This window comes from Dicentrarchus labrax, unplaced genomic scaffold (assembly GCF_905237075.1).
Source record: "Dicentrarchus labrax unplaced genomic scaffold, dlabrax2021, whole genome shotgun sequence".
NCBI classification, from domain to species: domain Eukaryota; kingdom Metazoa; phylum Chordata; class Actinopteri; family Moronidae; genus Dicentrarchus; species Dicentrarchus labrax.
Window position 1 is genome coordinate 18,900,895 of NW_026136705.1, and position 13,256 is coordinate 18,914,150.

The window sequence follows — 13,256 nt, forward strand, 5'->3', positions numbered from 1 at the left end:
CCTGGAAAAAGTTCAATTTCAGCACATTTTTACACTGTTATTTATTTAAGAAGTTCCACAGGAGTTGCTTTGAGTTACCTGCCTTGCTAAAGGGAAATTTGATTTAAGCAGGAGACAATGCAGGACCAGAGCCAGGAACAAGTATTTCTCTGTCTGTCTTAAGTGTCTGTTTTTAGGAAGTGCTGCAGAATATGGCTGAAAGTAAAATACGTCTGATATGAAAATAACAGCAAAGCAGATAGTTCAACAACTTAGTCAAGTGAGTTAGTCCAACAGTCTCTTGCAATCATTCGAGGAAAGAAGAGTTATTTTCAGCTGCTACAAGTCCTTGATGTCTCACTCTCTCTGTGCAGCAGTGCTCTGATGAAGCAGAGAAACAGATTATGTGACCAAGGAAAAGTCAAGTCATCAAATTCTTTGCATATTTTATTTTTCTTATCATGATTTTTTTTTTCAACTCACACATGTCATATTTTACATCTTTGCAATAAAACATGAATACAATAGTTTTTAGGGTTTCATAGATCCAAAAATATTTAACCTTTTTTTGGATACGTAAGTTGAACCTGTCGATAGAGTATGTGCATGTGCGCATTTGATCAAGATGGCTTCACACATACAGTACATCTCACATTTCATCCCCTCTCCTCCCTCCTTCCCACCTCTATCAGCTACAGAATCATGATATTGCTTACAACTGTGAGGTTGTAAAACCTAATAATCACACATGAGCTCAACGTTTTAAATACAAACATCAATGCACAAATAATCCCGTAGGGAAAATGGACCTAAACAAAATGGCAGCCGACCAGAAAGAACCAAGCTAATAAATAATGATATGTGATTGGTGCAAAGTGCAAATACAAAACAAACTTTTACATTGATTTGATTTTCTTTTTTAAATAATCAACAAATGTGGGTAAGTGAAGGTTTCCTTTGCTCTTTCAGTCTTATTCAGCTGATTAAGTCTTCCACCAAGCCTGAACCAAGACTATATGTACATATTTGACAAAACAATCACCAAATATACAAAGGAAATCATGTCAGTCTTGTGTTTTTCATCATTGGTGGCACTGGCAAGATCTCTTTATCGATACCATCTCCGGCAAAATTATCACCATCCTTGACACCGCCGTTATTACCATCAGTCTTGTCAACATTATAATAATTATTACACAATATTTTACATACAGCAAGTCATTAATAAATTAAAGGTGATAAGCGCAGTTTGTGTAGTGAAAGAACACGTGTAGACTCTGACGGAAGCAGAGTCTTATTTACATAAAAATCAGATTTAACCCTGCTGCAGGTAAAAGAAAACAAAAATAAAATAAACATTATAAAATAAAATAAAACCAGATAAAATAAAACAAAATCACAACCCCAAGCAATTTTTCAAGGGTGAATTTAAGATCAAGCCAATAGCACCGGTTTTTGAGCAGTGGGTGGGGCTGGTTCACTTCTGACTATTTCTAATCAGTTTAGACACATTGAAGGAGTCCTAATTTATAGTCCACCCAAATAATTCCCAGAACTCCCCTCAAACGAAAAGTAAAGAACAAAATTCATAAAGAAGAAAGACATAAGGGAAAGCAAAACTCAGGTTCTTTGTCTGGGAAGCATTAAGCGTACCAGGAGCGACAACTGCAACCAGTCCTGTGAGTGGTACGGGTATGATCGACCTCTACAAGGTCTGCTTGACTTGCTCTTTTTCTCCATTCTGCAGTCTGTCTATTTTATTAGCAGGTTTTGGTGTGTATCTTCGGGGTATTATGTGTCTGTGGTTACACACGTGTGTGTATGTACACGTGTGCACAGAGGAAGTTATTTCCACCAGTGCTGCTGCATCCTCAAATCAAGTAAACTTCACAAGGGAATAGAGCCTAAGGTCCGGAACTAGTTTATCCTCCCCCTCGGTACCAGTAGTTTCCCTTGCGTTGCAGATACACAGCAGAATGCATCACCTCCTCCCCCTCTTGTTCTTCTCTACTCTCTCCATCTTCCTCTTCCTCACGCTGTCCACCTTAGTACCTGTTCTGGTGTTCGTAGTGCCAGCGGTTGAAGTCTATGTTGAACGCCACAATGCTGCCGGACGCCATGCCAGTGATCAGAGTCCTGAGGGCAGAGCACACAAAGAGACACATCTGTAAACCAAACTATACACATAAAATACCTGTGTTTTTTTAGGGTTGCAGTGCATGAATCATTGTATATGTCACTGAGGTTTGGGGAAAATAACTGCCCCATCACTTATCATTCAGTATTTTCTGCTGTCCCCTTTAAGGTGATCCAGTTTCCCCAACAACAGTAGTCCTGATCTGGGCTCACATGGTCTCACTGTCTGTCAAAGGGGCATCCTGTCTGTTTTACCTCTGGTCATGTGAGAGGTCCATGGCACGGATGCCTGCGTCACAGCCTGGGTAGATATAAAGCTGTTTGAAGTCGCACGCCTGCCACACCTCCACAACCCCGTTATCGCCTCCTGTCACCAAGTTCTGTCCATCGCTACTCAACAGGATTGCCTGAAAAGAGAAAAAGAAAAGAAAGACAGGTTAAAAGAGGCTCAAGCACTGTGTTGGACTGAGTGTATTGCATTTATTATTTATGAGGACAATATTCCTGCATAAATATACACCAAAAAGAATATTACAGTATGTTTACACAATCAGTATTAACTCTGACAGCCTCACCCGTGTGGAATCGTTGACTTCCATTTGTGCCAACAGTTTTCCATTTATGCTGAAATTACAGAAGCGGCCTCTCTCGTAGTAGATGATGCAGTGGCCCTCGCTGGACACTGAGATGAGACGGGGCCGCTGACACAGCTCTGGCCCCTCCAGGGCTCTAAGCAGATCTCCTGTGATAGTGTGGACCAGGCAAGGGCCCTCTGAGGAACAAGACCAAAACAAGATAGTGTATTTTTTCTAAACATACAGCTTTGGTGATGGTGAGGTGAGGCTTAATGGTGTGGGGTCCTGGAAAATATCAGCCCGATCTCTAAAACAAATGATGATGCATGATAGATGCATTTAATGGTTTTAACGGGTTTATGTTGTTGTTGTTGTTGTTTTTTTACTGATATTCAATATTCCCTATGCTAATGTCTACTAAATCTAAATGTAAAATCTCTCTTAAGCACAGACATATGAAGACACACAAACCTTTAGCTCCGCTGATGACCAATCCCAGCTCTGCACAGACAGACACACACACCACCTCGTGGTCATGTCCTGTCAGTACTGCCCTGGGAGCAGGGTAGTCACCTGCAGGAGAAAACAAAGTTACAGACTCATCATGATAGACCTCTGCTTAGAAAGCTGAACTATAAACACACTCATGTACACTCACACACAGAGACAGAGACACACAAAGACATGCAAAGATTCACAGGTCTTGTTTCCACTGTGTCGCCACTCACTGTTGTTAGGGTTGTCCCCGATAATGTGATGTCTTCCACTCCAGTACCATAGAAGAAGAGTGGCATCTCTGGAGCCTGACACGATATAGCAGTCTCCTCCGATGTAGGACTCTGATCTGGCCAAACATGTCACTACATCCCAGTGGCCAAAAACTATCTGGGTCAGTTTTCCTGTGGAGAGGAAGATGGATAAGTCAGTGTGTGCCTTCTGCTTCTGTTAAACATGCAGGTTAGTGATTAGAGTGTCACATGTTTAATCTCTGGATCAGTAAATACAGCAATGCACTGTATGCCCAGATGCATACGTAAAAGAGAATTTCCAAATCAAAAACAAAAATATAAATGCAAATGTAGAGTCTATACGATCCACATTTCCAGTCGTACTTCTGATAGAATCACAAATTGCAACTTTTAAAAAAACATTTCATCATAGCTTATAAATAAATAAAAAAACCCTACCAGTTTCAGTGGAGTAAACACGGAAGCTCTTGTCCCAGAAGCCGCAGACCAGGATGTAGCGGTTGTCAGCGGTAACCACAAAACAGTGTGTGTTGATTTGGATGCTCTGGTCCACCAGGTCAGTGATCTGACGCTTGTTCACACCTGAGTTGTTTGCTACATGGAATCACAGAGAGGTTAGTAGGTTAATGAGGGTGTACAAATGCAATATGGTTAATAAGCTATCCAATGATCTCTAACCTTTCCCGATCATTTATTGCTCGGCACAGTGTTTAAAGTGTCGACAACCCCCCAATCTTGCAGCCTGAGTCTCAGCAATATATGTACATAAATCCCCAGTGTATCATTTGATATATTGTTTTCATTCCCACTGGTGACCTGGCTGCCCTCATTATCTCACACATTCACACGTCCAGCATTATCATAAGTGAAGATTTTTGTGCACTGACCTATGAGAGGGTCCATCTCAATGGGTAGATGATGAGCCTGTTCTAGGGAGTATCCTGGAGCTCCACGGAGGCCTGAAGGGTTTAAGGGTCAAACATTAAAGACAGTAACACATACATTCATCATAAAACAGTGAAGGATGAACTAAACTACAACCTCTTATTTAATCACCCTGGTTATAATCGTCCTGGTCTAGCACTCTCTGATGAAAGCTCTGATGCTGGCTTATGTTAAAGAAATAACTGCCTGATGTGGCAATCAATAACAAAAGTCACTTGAGCTGCTTCATGACCCTCCATAATCTCATTACCACGATTAATTACACCTAACCTGCTGTGCTAATGAGATCATTAATGAGGTTAATTGAGGCTTTAATTAACAAATATTTCTATGTCAACATCCAGGGTGTGGACAAAATAAGAGTTACCACCAACATAATACAATCTAATACAACAAAAATAAAACTATGGGCTCAATAACTATCACTGAAATTAACATTGCCCTCTGTTTATAGACATTAAAGGCATAAGTTGGTCTTAACTGTATAGCTGCTGATAATGTTTTATTATCTGTTTTATATGGATATTTTTGACTAATTGTTTAATCAATTAGTCTTATCAGACATCAGAAAACTATGATATAGGCTATGCCAATTACAGTAAAGCAGCAAATCTTGACATTTGAGAAGCTGGAACCAGCAATTACTTGACATTTGTCCTCAATAAATGACATAAACAATACATTGTTAACTGTTGTTGATACATTTTCTGTTGCTTGACTTATCGATCAATTGACTAATGATTTCAGCCCTATTATGAACTCTGTATGCTCCTGTTTTATCAAGGGATAGTTCAGTAGTATAGTTTCAAAAGGAGCACAAACATTTAGTCACATTATCTCCGAAACATGTGGAACCACAACAATACTGTATGCTGTTAAAGCTGCAGTAGGTTACTTTTATAAAAATAACTTTTGCTGAAACTTTCACTTTATCCTGACAGAAGTATGTGAGACAGATAATCCTGGATTAACAAAGCTTCTGGTTGGTGGCCTGAAGACTGCTCCTTGTTGCGTCTTTGGGGCCTAAAGCGTAAAAGAGTTACCTACTGCAGCTTAAAGATAATGTAATGTCATGCCCCATTCTTTATAGTGGTGTCAACTTGATTTTTATTTCCATGTTAAATGGCTGTAGATGCAATGTCATGTAATTTGTTTCTACATAGAACACTACTCCGAATAACAATATTCAAGTGCAAACACACATTCTACACACAGATTCCCTTCAAGGCATGCACTCACCAACTGTGTTGTGCCAGCGGTTGACGGCAAACAGTCGGCTGCATGTGACGGTGACAGCTGCTGGTATGCTGAGGTGCGGGAGCGTGTTGGCTGCAACGTGAGTGACGGGGGAGTTGGAGGGGAACTTGAGCACCATGATGACATCCTGTTGCATCTGATCCTTAAACATCAGAGGGCTCTGGGGAAGGAAACACTGGTGAGACAGACAGAGAAAGAGAGAGGGACAGAGAGGAAGAGGAAGAGAGAGAAGGGCAGAGCGAGGAGGGGAGGTCAGGGGAGGGGGGGGGATGGGGTCGGAAAATGGAGACGGAGGTAGAGGGAGAGACAGAACAGATGGGACAGAGGGAGGGAAGGGAAAAGGTATATTAGTGGGAGCACAGGGTCAGAGCAGGTACACACACTGAGGGTGGCTCTAGGCCAAGGAGAGGAGGTGGAGGCACTGGCTGGTCGGGGTTCAGGACTGACAGGTTTGGGTTGAAATGGATGGCTCTGATGTGGAGACACTGAGGCCTCGTGCTGCTGACGGTAGCAGGGAGGACAGAGAGGCTAACGCCAGGGCAGAAGTGGCTTTGTAAAAACATCTTTACATGTATTTTTAAGTAAAAAATCTATACAAATCTATACACCGTGGTAATGAAGTGATTCATATACTCTAAGTGGACTAAAATTAATTAGTGTATAGGGCTAACGTGTTAAAATAATGTTCAAAATGCCTTCAAAATGAAAGGTGAAAGTTCAGTACCCTTCAACTTTGCGAAAAAAAGTGAAATTTGTTTTCAATAACAACCTCCCAGTAAACCATCATTAACTTTAGGAACATGTAGTACATTTCTGTTTTGTATTTCAGTCAGCCTACAGTTGAGGTCTCAAGAGTTTTATGTAAGCATGAACAGAGAACACTGCTATAAAACTTGAAATAAAAATAAGATTTGCTCAGGCTGTCGAGGTATTCTCACCAGATGCATAGCGGAGGAGCGAGGTGGGTGTGGCTCAATCAGCAGCTGGGAGGGGACCTGACCACATGCCTGAATCTGGGTCTCAATGACCTGCAGAAAGAGAGACAGAGACAGCGTTGACATCGGAGAGGAGGAGGGTGGTTAGACACTTTTGAGAAATAAGTTTAGATAAGAAACACTCACTATTGGGGAGAGTTTCTAAACTGCAATAATCAATTTATGAGTGAAACAAGAGTGAGTTGTTGGCATAGAAACCGACCTCACGTTGCGTAGCATCTAGATTATCTAGGTTGACTGCTCCCTCGTAGGACAAGAAGTCGAACACGTTGAGAGCTCGAACCGCTTCTGGCCCTCGCTGCTTGTAGCCAAATATTAGATCAATCCACTGGTGAAGCTGGCATGACACAAACTCGCTCTCCAATGCCTGGTCAGAGTAACCGGGGCAGAGAGAGAGAGAGAGAGAGAGAGAGAGAGAGAGAGAGAGAGAGAGAGAGAGAGAGAGAGAGAGAGAGAGAAAGAGAGAGAGTCAAGGATTTGCTCAGTTTTTGTTTTGTATTTTAGAAAAGATTGTCTGTGTCTCTCACCATCCGGTTAATGCGGACAAAGTCTTCGGGTTTCTTGGCCCAGGCAGGAAGCTCCACGTCACACACGGGAACTCCATCATCACGCACACCGAGCTCATACTCGTTACTGTTGACGAACATCTCAGGCAAGTAGTAGAACTCTGGGATGAGCTCCTATTGGACACGACAGGAACACGTTGTTTATTTGAACAGAACTGAATTCAATTTAAACAACTTCAAAGCTGACACAGACGCATAAGCTGTTCTCACCAATATTTTAATAATTCCCTCAAGAACTTACAATACATTCAGCTATTCTTAATACTTTCAGGGTTTTAGACAATGTGTCTTCAAGTACAGTTTATCTTCAAAATTAAAACTAAAACAATGAGCATCATTATGTTTTCAAACTATAACTCAAAATTTTTAACCTATTTAGTTGAAAAACATACTACTTTCAGTGCTTTGTGTTATTGTGTTTTCAGACTGGTTTTATGGTTTTACAATCTTCTTAACAAGTCACTTCAGTAGGACGTTCCTTCACCCCTTCCAGAGTAGTTACCTTTACATCAGCCGTGTCCCTCTGGCAGTTCCTCCATGAGCAGCCAATGCCGGAGAAGGATCTCTCTGGATGGTCAAACTTGCTGTCGTTGGCGTTGAGGAAAAATGTGGTGAAGGGCTCCTACGGTCACAAGAAGAGACAAATCCATTTCAAAAGAAGCCTTGAGTCTTTGGCCTGTAAATGGCTCCTGAAGGTTAAACTCTGTTAAGTGTGTGAAGCAGGTACTTACTATTCTGAGCATCCACATCAGTGTTGAATGAGCAGTGGAGTATAGGGTTGTGTAGTGGTGAGGAGACGTGCCGTCGTCTTCCCACGTCTCATAGCGTTCTGCGTAAAACGCCGCCCGCTTGGGATTTAGCGCACCAATTGGCTGGAAGAAACCAGAGAGAAATAATCGTCTTAAGTCTACGATTACATGCAGTCTTCTTTTTCTTTCAGAGAGCACATCATTATTCTTTAAAACGGTCAATGCTTGAACAGTAAAACTATAATAAACTCATGTCTGTTCTGATCCCCTTGAGGAGGAGGGAATGCAGGGAATTGCATCCACAGAGATATTATGTGGCTTTGTTTTGTGCTAACTGGTACCAATTGCAACAAGGAGAGATTCCTGCTAAGTCTTGGTACAGTATATGAGTAGCACTGTTTGACTAAGCAAGCAATTAACTGGAGAAAGTGCATCAAGTGGTGTGTCTAACCTTTGAGAGGTCTCTGAAGTTTCCAGGTAGAGTGAGATCGAGCTCCTCTGAGTCATAGTTGGTCAACACCCAGGGGAAGATAGGGTACTGGTTCAAATCATTATATGTCCTCCCTGCATGAACAAAAGACGGACGGGAGAGGAAAAAGTAAAAAAGGATGTTTAGATACACCATTATTAGTTGTCACGAGATGGTGACAAACTTTGGTGTCTGTTTCCGTCTTGTTATCATAGCAGATGCAATATGAGTACACAGCATGTTTACATGACATAACAGTGTATTACTACATCTCTTTGAGTTTCATACTATTGTTATCATATTAATACATGCTAAAATATGATTATCCAAACAGTGTAAAAAAAAAAAGGGATTTATAGCACTGTTGCTACCAATTCTCAGGCTTTTCAGGCAAAGATAACAATGACCATATGAAAATTTTAATGAAAGTGCACTTTACCTGCAATAGTGTTGAGGAACATGAGGTACTCAAAGTTGGAGATCTCTCTCCTCTGCCAGCGTTGCGTCATGTTGGACGACTTGAAGAGCTGACGAGGGGTGGCCAAGGAAATCCGCCTAGGACACACACACACACACACACACACACACACACACACACACACACACACACACACACACACACACACACACACACACACACACACACACACACACACACACACACATTGAATTGGCTTTTATTTTTATCACACCAAGAAAAAATGCCTTTCAAATGCAAAACAGTGGTGGATCAACTGACTAAACCCTGCACCTACCTGGCCTGTGGCAGGCCGTAACTCGTTCCAACCCCCACCCGTGGGAGACTGTAGACCACCCTTTTGACTGTGGCCTGGTCAGGGAAGTTAAACATCACAGACGCTGCACAGAGGAAGAGACAAGATATACATACAATCAGTGCCTGGGATTTTGTAAGTTTGGGTAGCAGATGCATACAGTGTTGAGAAACAAATAAATGCGAGTAATAAGTAATGTGCAGACTTACTTCTGTTGGCCATGAAAACCTCTAGTCCGGTGTTCTGCAGCAGGTAGCGCCGGGAGAACACGGCTCGGATCTCACTGAACATCCATTTGCCGTGCAGACCCTCTGAGTAGGCCAGTACCTGTTGAGAAAAAAACATTTAAACATAAAGAAAGACCTACATACAGTATACAGAAAAATCCCAACTATTTTGATCATTGAGTGAAAAGCAGTAAGTTCTAAATCTTGTTTTCCCCTTTACTAAACAATAATACAGAAAGACAACTTGCCCTTACTTTAGCGTCGGTATTCTTGAATGTAGGATCCTCTTCATCCACCTCAAAGTAGATCTCAGTAGTCGTGATGGACAGAGTGCCTCGAGCTACCACCACTGGAGCTACCAACTGAGCTGGAGTACTCAGAACCACGGGGCCTGGGGGGGAAATGTTTTACTCAGATATTACTACTTGAGGCATTCATTCCATTGCCTGAGGCTCATAACTCAAAATGGTTATAAGCGACAACATATAATTAAATGGCACATATTCTGTAATAGAGTCATTTCATGTTAGTTCAAATTGATCATTTATATCATGTGTAAGTCAAAGAGGAACAATGGATTAAATGAGGTCTGATTTGCATCAGTTTTTAGTTGATTATGATTTAATCTTCCTGCATCAGATCAATCAGCTGGATGATTAGTGTAGCTGCAATACTTTCAAATATCCAACTTGCCTTTGGATGTAAAAAGTCTTGGACGGAAAAGTACTAAAAACAAGAGTCATAGACAGTTTACTGTTCAGTTGTACTGAAACATAGTGTCTGTGTGTGTGTCTATATGTGTGTGCAACTTACCAGCAAGGTTATCAATCTCTTTTTCCTGCAGCAGGCTGACAGCGTCATCGTCTCCCTCCAGCATTAACTCCGCCTCTGGGTTCTGGGTGACCACCGATTGGCTGCGGAAATTCTTCTTCGACTTAAGCCCCTCCTCCTCCTCTTCCGTACCTGTTTGAGTGTGTTTTTAAGTATGCGTGTGAGGGTTGTGTGTATGCAAAAAGGCAAAAAGCAGGCACATGCTGAAGTACAACATGTTTACATTAGAACACATCACTGACCGTAATCCTCCAGAGCTTTGAGTGACACATCCGCGTGAGTGGATCCAAAGGCATTTCGCACAAATCTCCGTCTCCTCCTCAGGTCGTCCTCCCAGTAGTCTAGGCGCCAGAAGTCGTGTAATTGGCTGAAGACATAAAAGGGCAGGAGCAAAAGATTAGTTATCTCAGTGGTTGGAGGCAAGTAAGGTGGCAATTTTGGGACTATTCCTTCAGGGGCAATCAAGTTTAAGTTGGAGTTGAAGCTGAAGTTACAGGTGACATTTACGCTAGCAACTTATAAAACTAATTTCCTACAATCAAAAGGTTCCTCTTTATTGGGATAAAAGGTGGTATTTCACGAAAGGAGTGAGTCTGACAAACCTTTCCAACTCTGCAAACAACTATAACTGGCTTTAAGTTGTGAGAAAAAACATTTAATTTACTTTATATACCCTCTAGAGCCAAGGGGTTTTCTGAAGAAAACAGATGAAAAGTAAGGCATTCAAGCGTGGGAAATTTTCAATATGCATTATGCAGATGTGAACAAACGTTTAAAATCAGAGCACTTCAGATGCAATTTAACTTTAATTAGTTTTTCATCTGAGGGTAATAGGTGTTTATTAACAGCATGCATGTTACGGTATCATCAACAGTGACACGAGGAAGACAGGCTTCAGATGTTGTGTGTCACACGTCCTCAAATTAAATCATATGTCCTCAGAGTAACTGCCAGCCTGGAGGCAGATTTGGATAACAGGCAATCACTGATGATGTGTTTATGTGAGTGTGCTAAATAAGGAAATCTGTCTCACATGATGTCAGGATTCAGCTGTCTCTGTATCCTGTAGATGATGTACAATAATTCCTGCTAATTGACACTTGATTTATGAATCTTGCTTTTCACAGACCATATTGTTTTTTTCTTGGTTGTTGGTTAATTGATTTATTGTTAAATGCATTTCAGGGATGATTATATCCACAGTCTGAAAAATTGAATGTTGTTGAAGGTTTTATGGCTCTGTGATGTGAGGCTGATGATAATGTATTGGCTTTGGTGTAATTGATGTTCAGTACTACTTCCACACAAATAAAAGCGATAAAATACAGTGGAAATGTGTTATAGGGATATGGACTAGTGGCTGGTGCTGATACCTTTTTTCTCATTATATGCAAGAAGCGTTTGATGTCAGCACGCAACCAGTGTAATGTCTCCTGCCAACTGACATCTTGTGCAACGGTAATCTAAAAATGTCCCAGAGTATAATTTGACACGCGGTTGCTCTGCATCTTCCGCTCACCTCTGTGACATTGTCCCCCACGCTCCATGCTTATTGGTCAGGATGTTGAGGATCTTCTGTTTCAGCTGGTTAGCGGTCACATGATCTCTGTGTTTAGCGGCACTGATGAGGTGGTCACACATTTTCTCCTCCTCTCTCCGGTCCGCAGCATACTGGGCACAGTTAGACTGCAGGAGAGCAGGAGGTTAAAAGAGTTAAACAGGCAACAGAAACAGGGAGAAACCAAAGAGGGTTTTTGTTAATGTGGTGACAAGGAGACAGATGTACAGTATGTTTGTTTGTTTAGTTGTTGGAAAAACTAGTAAAGCCCTTCAGATGCAAAACCATGTAAAGCCATAAAATATTTTAGAAGAGGACAATCAAATATAGCAAATAGGTGTAGAAGATTGTTGTCTACTTATGCAGTCACACAGCAATAAGTAGCCTGCTGACTAGATCTTGACCAATAAATCAGCCGAGACAATGCATCAGCTGATTAACTTATCGATATATTAGTATTGGCCAGTGCTGAAAGTACTAATATCTTTCACTCAAGTAAAAGTGGCAATACCACAATGTAGAAATACTCTGTTACAAGTAAAAGTCCTGCATTCAAAACTGTAAAGAAGCATCAAAATTTACCCAAAGTACCAAAAGTAGTACTCATTATACAGATGGCCCATTTCAGTAATGTTTCTTATATTATTGAGCTAATTAATGATGCATTAATGTGTTCACCACTTTAATATTGCAGCTGATAAATGTGCTAATTTTTGAATACTTTATATACCAGCCTTTGAGTATTATTTTACCTTAATCTATAATAAGACATCATAATCGGAAAATCTCAGTAAATATCTTTAAGAAACAAATTTAAGGGATCGTTATCAAAAATTGTAGTTTATGTTATGTATTTATGTAAATTAATATTGGCTGAATTAATTATTGTTATCAAATGAACTCTCAAATGTTATATTATATAATAATATCAGTATTAGCCTCAAGAATCCAGAATCAGTTGTGCTCTATCGCTTTCACAACTCTAAGGTCAAGTATATATATATATATATATATATATATATATATATATATTTATTTGGGAGGATTATTTGTTGTGTTTATTAGTTAGAGGTGACTTGTGTTTTCCCAAAGCATAAGATGAACAGAGTCCTCCTGAAACACTTATTCGTGTATAAGAACATAGAATAAAAAAAAGGTATTAATTCCAAATAAATCCAGGTATTTGTTGGTTACATATTAGCCCAGTGGTGCTCTGTGTGTTTACCTCAAATTCAGCGTGTTTGTGTACATCCTCTGCCCTCTGTCTGTTCAGGATGAACTCTGCTTCATTAGCAACACGCACAATATGATCCTTCATGGCATGGCACAGAAGTCTGGTGGAGAAGTGAGAAACATGGGGAAGTGAAAGAGAGCGTCAGACATTAAAGGCATTAGCAATATCTACATTTCTAAAAAAACAAATTCTTCATTAGAGGGAATGTTATTC

The 13,256-nt window shown here is 40.7% G+C and overlaps 1 protein-coding gene across 23 annotated transcripts in view; it reads right to left on the reverse strand.

Moving 5' to 3' along the window:
• Window positions 1-408: 408 nt before the first annotated feature.
• Window positions 409-13,256, reverse strand: part of nbeaa (neurobeachin a) — an 87,694-nt gene continuing 74,846 nt past the window's right edge. For 9 of the 23 annotated variants that reach the window (XM_051400702.1, XM_051400703.1, XM_051400704.1 and 6 more), the window contains 22 exons: window positions 13,035-13,143; window positions 11,771-11,937; window positions 10,494-10,618; window positions 10,234-10,383; window positions 9,675-9,811; window positions 9,403-9,520; window positions 9,176-9,278; window positions 8,860-8,975; window positions 8,403-8,515; window positions 7,934-8,074; window positions 7,705-7,824; window positions 7,164-7,316; window positions 6,839-7,003; window positions 6,580-6,669; window positions 5,624-5,816; window positions 4,327-4,398; window positions 3,878-4,033; window positions 3,419-3,589; window positions 3,162-3,263; window positions 2,691-2,887; window positions 2,371-2,522; window positions 409-2,115 (listed from right to left, as the gene is read on the reverse strand). In XM_051400702.1, coding sequence (XP_051256662.1) covers window positions 2,025-2,115; window positions 2,371-2,522; window positions 2,691-2,887; window positions 3,162-3,263; window positions 3,419-3,589; window positions 3,878-4,033; window positions 4,327-4,398; window positions 5,624-5,816; window positions 6,580-6,669; window positions 6,839-7,003; window positions 7,164-7,316; window positions 7,705-7,824; window positions 7,934-8,074; window positions 8,403-8,515; window positions 8,860-8,975; window positions 9,176-9,278; window positions 9,403-9,520; window positions 9,675-9,811; window positions 10,234-10,383; window positions 10,494-10,618; window positions 11,771-11,937; window positions 13,035-13,143 — 2,941 coding nt within the window. In that variant the 3' untranslated portion in view covers window positions 409-2,024. Of the gene's footprint in view, window positions 2,116-2,370; window positions 2,523-2,690; window positions 2,888-3,161; window positions 3,264-3,418; window positions 3,590-3,877; window positions 4,034-4,326; window positions 4,399-5,623; window positions 5,817-6,579; window positions 6,670-6,838; window positions 7,004-7,163; window positions 7,317-7,704; window positions 7,825-7,933; window positions 8,075-8,402; window positions 8,516-8,859; window positions 8,976-9,175; window positions 9,279-9,402; window positions 9,521-9,668; window positions 9,812-10,233; window positions 10,384-10,493; window positions 10,619-11,770; window positions 11,938-13,034; window positions 13,144-13,256 lie in introns of all 23 variants that reach the window. The other 14 variants (XM_051400692.1, XM_051400691.1, XM_051400690.1 and 11 more) reach the window with 3 other exon arrangements.